The following is a 7,226-nucleotide window of genomic DNA, read 5'->3' on the forward strand; positions in this document are numbered from 1 at the left end:
TGACCCAGGAACTGGGGACAGGTTATTTAGCCTGGTTGGTGGTAGAGGACAGTGGGGCTGAGTTCTCAGAGTTTCACAACTAAGCTCACAGCGTAGAATTTCTATGGGACAGTTCAGGCGCCACGGCAACCAGGGGAAATAAACAGAATTTTACAGTCCAAGTTCTTCTCTGATGTCATCTCCAGCTCCAACCTGCTGGGCCCTGTAGTTGGCTGCACACCAGACAGCCTCAAGCTCCTCATGTAGGAGAACTGTCTTCCTTCCCAGCCCCACACAGAGCCTGGAGCAGGGCAGAGAGGGTAGACAGAGGGGTTTCGGACTGCTTGGATCCTGCCGTAGCTTCTGGCCCCAGCCATGAAACGGCCCAAAGTGGCCAACAAGTCTGTGTTCTATGGGCAGCACTCAGAGAAGATGGAGCCATTGCCCTTATGGCAGGAGATCAAGCAGACCCCTGCTGTCATGGCCATGATCCAAGGTGAGAGCAGGCCCACCAGGGACTTGGACCCACTCCCTCTCACTGCAGGGTTGCTGAGGGTGTCCCAGCCTTCTGACTTGCCTTCTGTGAAGCCCCTTCAGATTTCCTCAAAGCCTTACCTGCACCTCTAAGCTAAAGCTCACAGGCAGTATTAGCTGCTGGGATTATTTAAGGGGGTGGGGGAGGATGGGAGCATGGGGCATGCAGCTAGTGTCAGTAAGACCAGAAGCCTTTAGCCTAGCTTTAGCTTTCTTCACTTCCCCTTCACTCTTACTGTCAAGGGAGAGCAGACAAGCTAATTCTTACTATGTTTTTTTTTTTGGTTAGATTTATTTATTTATTTATTTAATTTATAGAGGCAGAGTCTCACTTTGTCACCCTTGGTAGAGTGTGCTGTGGTATCACAGCTCACTCTAGCTCTTGGGCTTAGGTGATTCTCTGCCTCAGCCTCCCAAGTAGCTGGGACTACAGGCGCCCAGCACAACACCCAGCTATTTTTTTATTGCAGTTTGGGGCCAGTTTTGAACCCACCGCCCTTGGTATATGGGGCAGGCGCCCTACTCACTGAGCCATAGGCGGTGCCCATTACTATGTTGTTAATGACTGATTATTGCCCGAAGTGGGAGGTGGTGTAGTGCAGTGATTAAGTGCTGAAGTTCTGTTGGCTGATTATCAGAATTTTCACATTATCACATTGTGTGACTTTGGGTAGACTGATATTTCTAAGCCTCAATATTCTCATCTGTAAGGTGGGAATAACAAAAGTATCTACCTTACAAGGCAGTAAGGAGGCTTAACCAAAATAATTCGTATCAGATGCTTAGCATAGTACTTGGGGCAAAGTGCTTAATTAGTTGTAACTGTTACCTTTCTTATTATGCACTGTCTGTTCAAGGGAAACTGCATTTTATCTGGGAACACTGCCTTCCTCCGAAGAAAGCAACTTGGTGGGAGGTAGGCTTTGTGCAGTGTGATACCAGTAAGAGCAGGACCCCAGTGTGCACTGTATTTGGGGATTTCTGTGCCTCTGACCTAGTGGGCCCAGGCTGAAGACTACCCTGTCCATCCTTTCAGGTCCAGGGCCTGCCAAGTACCTCCGGCCATCTTGCACGGGCTATATAGATCACGACATCTCCATGTTCCAGGAGCCAGCTTACAGCCTACACACCCGGCACTCGGAGAAGCGTGAGCGCACCCCAAACCCCTTGGAGGCAGGGTCATGGTGGAGGTGTGGGGCAGTGAGAGGCCACAGGCCACTGGGAACTGAGGGCTGAGCTGAGTTAGACACTCAAGTGGCCTCCTGGGTCCAGAGGAAGCCAGCAGGGATGCTCAAATGACCCCACCCCCTCTGAAGGCAACGCTGTAGGCCTCTCCCAGCCAGATTACCCAAGGGAGTTGTGAGGGGGTGCTGACCCCATTCGGGGGGTGGGGCAGAGGCTCCTTTTTGTCTGGCCATTGGCTGTTATCCTTCAGATCTGGCTGCCATGGTTCTGCTGGGGTCACCTGCCACAGTAGCTGGGCAGGAGCATCTGGGGGCAGCAGTGGGGAGGTGGCCCCCAGAGCTTCCCAGATGGCCTAGAACTTCCGGAAGGATGGGAGCAGGGGGTCACTGAAGACCTGGGGCTGCTGGCTAAGAGCAGCAAGAGGAGGGGCTGAGCAGGGTATGGTGTTGTGTACCTGGTAGTCTGAAATCTAGGGTGCCTTCCAGGCCTCTGCTCTGGGGCACACACCCTCTGCACAGGGAAGCCTCTGGCCTGGGCTGGGCTCTCTGAATACTGACAGCTGCTATGCTGCTGCTATTTCTTCTGTTCCTCCAAATAAGTTCTCAAAAATGGCAGGTCATGTGTTAAAAGTCCCATTTTACAGATGAGAAAATCAAAGGTCCCCAAACTCCCCAAAGCCAAAGGAATCTGAAGGGAGCCCTTGTCCTCCTGGGGGGAGAGAGGTGCTGTGTGAAGGCCAGATGCTACATGCTGACCAAGCCCTCTCCTTGGCTGCTTTGCAGGAATCACAGATGTATACAGCCCTGGGCCTTGCTACCTCTTGGATCCTAAAATAACTCGATTTGGAATGTCCAGCTGCCCACAGGTCCCCAATGAAGAGCGCATTGTCAACCTGCGTAAGATGGGGCTGAAGAGGGAAGTGGGGGGCTGGGAGGTTGGGGGACGAGGGTCTTGAGCAAGGGCAGGCAGTCATGACTCCCTCCCCCAAGTGTATCTGGGGATGCTGGCATCTTCCCACAATGTCACATCAAGACAGTAATGTCATGGTGTCAACACCATCATGTCTTGAAGCCAATGTTATGATATGCATGCATGTCACAGGGTGACATTTTGATGTCACAGGGCTCGTGTTGAGCAGCGCAATATTGTCATGCTAATGAGCCCACAGCCTATAGTGATCTCAGGATGTTTCCGTGATGCTGTCAGAGGGACAATATCAGGATGCTGAAAGCCTTCACCAGAGGGTGAAGTTATGATAACACTTGTGTATCATAACACATTATGATGACAGTGTAATCATCCTGATGTCAGGATGGCCTCAGTGACCATCTTGCTATCCCTCTCTCTCCTTACAGTAGGAGTTGTGATGTTCCTGCCTGCTGCTAAGGTCATATCAGGCTAACCAGGACCCATCAGTTGGCTATCAGGTGATGTGGCTTGGTCCCTTCCCTGAGACCCCTCTTCTTCTGTCCCTTCCTTTGCTCACTTTCAGGCCTGAGCCCCACCTTGGCCCCTTGCCACTACTGCTTTGAAAAGATCGCCCCACCTGCAGAACGTAAGGCTCCCCAGTATACTTTTGGCTATCGATGTCCATATAGAGTGATGGACCCCAATCCAGCCCCCAACCGGTACCAGCTGCCACTCATCTTGGGGCCCAATACCCCTGCCAACCGAGCTGCCCCCTGCTATAGTCTGGCCTCTATGGATAAGAACTGGTTCTACAAGGAGGATGTGGCAGGAGGCCCTGGACCTGCCATGCACGCCCGACCAGAGCCATCTGTCTACCAGAACCGCAGCCCCATCTACAGCGTGGCCAAGCGCTTCGCCTACCCGAGGGACCACACCCTTCGGCCTGGCCCTGGCTCCCATGAGGTCCAGCAGGTCACAGTGCACAAGCCCCGCTCACCGGCTTTCACCATGGGCATTAAGCACTCACCTCACCTGTGTCCACTGGTCCTTGAGATTCATGACTGAGGCCCTTTCTGGTGCACTAACCACTCCTCCCTCCCCTGGAAATTGTTTTTCTGTATCAAATTGAGCAGTTTGACCAAGATTTCAAGTAGCAGAGCTGGTGCCTGCTGAGTGTCCAGCATGAGGAAGGCATTAGATAAATATTTTCATTTATTCATTCCTTTGTTTTGCAAATACTCACAGCTGTTTCCTGTGGGCCCTGCTCTGAGTGAGGGGCTGGGGATACTGGGAAAAATTGTACAGGTCTCTGTCCTTGCAGAGTTCCATTCTGGTTCACCAGGGAAAAGAACTGTGTGTCCTCTAAGGAGCCTTTTGGGCAGGGACCCTGGAGAGCTGAGTTCCAGTCCTAATTCTGCCACCAATATGCCATGTGGCCTTGTGAAACTTTTGTCCTGTCTGGGTCTCAGGATTGCACTTTAGATAGTGTAGCGGGATAGGTCTAGAAGCAGTCCCAGTTCCCCCAGTTCCTGTTCACTGGTGCCAGTACCCCAGAGAGGAGCAGGGCAAGTGGGGGTACAGGCAAAAGAGGGAAGGGCCAATGTGGTTCACATAGGGGAGGGACACAGAGGAGGGCAAAGGTGACAACAAAAACCAAGGACCAAGAGCACGGGGAAGGGGACCTGGGCTGCAAGGGGTAGGACTGGTACCCCAGACCAGTTGAGAGGGGCCTCAGGCCTTTGTCCTGAGGGTGTTGGGGCTGGAAGATTCTTTGGGCAGTGAGAGAAGCTTGGACTGGGTGGGCACAGGTTTGAGGCTGTGATCAGCCTAGCAAGCTGTGGGAGGGGTCTGCCTGCAGAATACTGTCTTTGGATAGTCCTTCGTTACTTTACCAGCCTCAACAGCTCAGCCTGGCTACGCCTGTTGAAGGAAGAGCCATAATATGGCCAGCAGGGGGCAGAGTTGGCTTGATTTTCAAGTCCAAGACTATCCCACTCGCCCTGGCTGCCACCCACTCAGGTTTCTCCGCTTTTGGTCTTTGGGAAGGTCGAGGTCTTTGAGGATGTATTTATCCTTCCTTAATTCTTAGCCTCCAGATCCCCAATTCACTTCCACCACTGGAACAAGCTCCTCTCCCTGCAAGGATGTAGGGAGGGAGTTCTACACCCATCTGGCAGTTTGAGGCCAAGGTGAGGCCCAGAGCAGGTGCAGCTGAGGCCAGCTGGGAAGCTGGGAGGGAGGGTGGGAGCCATGGAGGGAGAGAGGCTACGAGAGGGAGGTGAGGAGGAATGAGAAAACTCCCAGACTCAACAGCTCAGGCAGAGGCACTTTCCTCTGTAGCCGCTGCCCCAAGAGCAGAGGGAGGCAGGCAGACAGGACACCTTAGAACCAGTGTCCGATGGCTCATCCTTGCAGACTTGAACATTGTCCATGTTTTCATTGAAAATGTAAATGGAATCGAAGACCTAACTTTGGACAGAAATGAGCAGAGAGTATCTCTGGAATATTAAAATCACACACACATAGAGCTACATATTTAGAAAAGAGGCTTGTAGTAAATCCCGTGGGGACATACCTGACATCACACCCTGAAATCCGCCCCCCAACTCCACCTGACCCCCAAGGTGGGTACTGAATCTGCCTTGTCCTCCCTGCTTCTCAACAAGGCCAGCCTGGGCAGGCTCTCTAGAGGCTGAGAGAGCTGGGGGACCCATCTGTCTTGTAGCAGATTAGAAAGATGTCATTTTGCCGACAATGCCATTTATCATGGCGCTGCAAAAATTAGTGATGCCTGGGCTGAAAGTATTGAGTGGGGTAGGGGCTAGCTTGTGACAGCTGCTGATATGTTCCTGTGTCACCAGGTCAGGAGAGAATTGCAGGCCAAACTCTAAACAGGGTTACTTTGATTTAGCGCCTAGCCCGGGCCAAGACTCCTCATTAGAAAGAAGAGGAAACTGAGGCCTAGATCCTGGAAAGAACTCTGGCCGCCTGGCAAATTAATGGCCTGTGTCAAAATAAAGGTCTAGGCTCAATATGTGATCAGGATCATGGCTCAGTCTGGGGTGAGATGCTTTATTTATTTTGAGACTAACTACTAATTTTTGCCTCTATGGCTCAGACTAGGACAGGTTTTTCAGCCTGGCCCTGGTTGCCACCACCTAGCTCTAGGGCAAGAACTAACTCTTAGGGTAGGTTTTGGTCCCAAGGAGAGGAAAGGAGAGGGAGGGAGTATTCAGAATTTTACGGGGATGAAGATGTTTGGATGAGAGATGGTGCCTCCTAGAAGGCAGACTCCAGGAAATAACGAATGGGGCCTCTCTTGTTCCTTGGTTTGCAAAATGACAGGGTCATTTAGCTTGGGATCAACCTCCATGAAGCAGTCCCATCTCTTGGCCTTGCTTCCCTGCTGCTGGTGCCTCCAGGTAGGTGACCTGCAGACGTTCAGACATGCTTGGCCTCCCATGGCTGAGTGCTGATTTAGCTCCTAATAAAGAGCCCAGAGGGCCCAAGCTTGACCTTGCAGGAAGCCCTGGTTTGATCCCTCTAGAACTTGAACCTTGCCTTCAGGTAATTAGGCCCTGGAGCCTGGCACTTGATCACACAGACACAATCATCCATTCATTTATTCATCATTCAGTAGACATTTGCTGAGTTCCTTCTCTGTGCCAGGCTCTGGCTGGGCCCAAGGGTGTGAGAGACTGTTTCACCTGGAGCCCTGGCCTCTGGGGGTTTGGAGGCAGCGTGCAGGTGGGTGAGAATTAGCTGCCTCCAATGTCAAGCAGCCATTGGAGGGTGATGAGGCAGGTGCCAATCCAAGTTTCCTCCCTTCTTTCTCAGGGACAGGGAGAGGCCTGGCCTCCATGTGGAGTCACCCAAACCAGGGCTTAGTGGCAAAATTGAAGTCACACGACTCTCCTGGACACTGGCTGGGATGGCAGAGCTGGCCTCTGTCCTTCTATTGATGGTGGAGAGAACCCGAAGGCCAGTCGTGACTCTGGTTCCCAGGAGATGGAAAGATGGTGGCCTGCGGCCAGGAGCAAAAAAAGGCCCCCAGGCATAAGGGTAGGGGTTGTGTGCAAACACATATCCCTTACCCACATATACAAGGAGCCAAGATGCACAACTACACAGACACCATACCTTACTGTACACTCACACACCTGCTAACAGCCACACTCAACACACGGCGTATACTACACTTGCAGGGAAAAAACAGGCGTGAAATACACGTATACCACACACGTACACAGACACCACACACACCTTGTACCCCTCCCCAGTCACCTCATCTCACACACCCACTTCCACCCAGGCTCATTCACACACTTACTGCAGAAGTCAAGTATATAAATCATGTGGCTGCCACATGCATACGCACACACTCACACTCGCCATAAGAGTGCCACACACGCATACCAGGAGAGACCACACACACACCCATGAGGATGTCACTCACACACCCCCTGTGACAACGCCGCACACGCATACCATGAGAGCACTACACACACACACTCATGAGAATGTCACTCACACACACACCCTGTGACAGTGCCACACACACACACCCTGAGAGTACAACACACACACACCCATGAGAATGTCACACACACACACCCATG

General features: G+C 52.2%; 1 protein-coding gene across 1 annotated transcript; it reads left to right on the plus strand.

The window, feature by feature from the left end:
* Positions 1-354: 354 nt before the first annotated feature.
* On the plus strand, positions 355-3,793 carry ODF3L1 (outer dense fiber of sperm tails 3 like 1). Its single transcript, XM_053595314.1, has 4 exons — positions 355-475; positions 1,550-1,660; positions 2,481-2,594; positions 3,191-3,793. The coding sequence occupies exons 1-4, from the start codon at positions 355-357 to the stop codon at positions 3,670-3,672; spliced, it is 828 nt and encodes a 275-aa protein (XP_053451289.1). The 3' UTR covers positions 3,673-3,793.
* Positions 3,794-7,226: the final 3,433 nt, after the last annotated feature.

This window comes from Nycticebus coucang, chromosome 6 (assembly GCF_027406575.1).
Source record: "Nycticebus coucang isolate mNycCou1 chromosome 6, mNycCou1.pri, whole genome shotgun sequence".
NCBI lineage: Eukaryota > Metazoa > Chordata > Mammalia > Primates > Lorisidae > Nycticebus > Nycticebus coucang.

Coding starts and splice junctions, on each gene's coding strand:
- ODF3L1 (XM_053595314.1), top strand. CDS start 355: ATGAAACGGCCCAAAGTGGCCAACAAGTCTGTGTTCTATGGGCAGCAC. Junction 1,661..2,480: donor CACCCGGCACTCGGAGAAGC/GTGAGCGCACCC, acceptor GCTGCTTTGCAG/GAATCACAGATGTATACAGC. Junction 2,595..3,190: donor AGAGCGCATTGTCAACCTGC/GTAAGATGGGGC, acceptor GCTCACTTTCAG/GCCTGAGCCCCACCTTGGCC.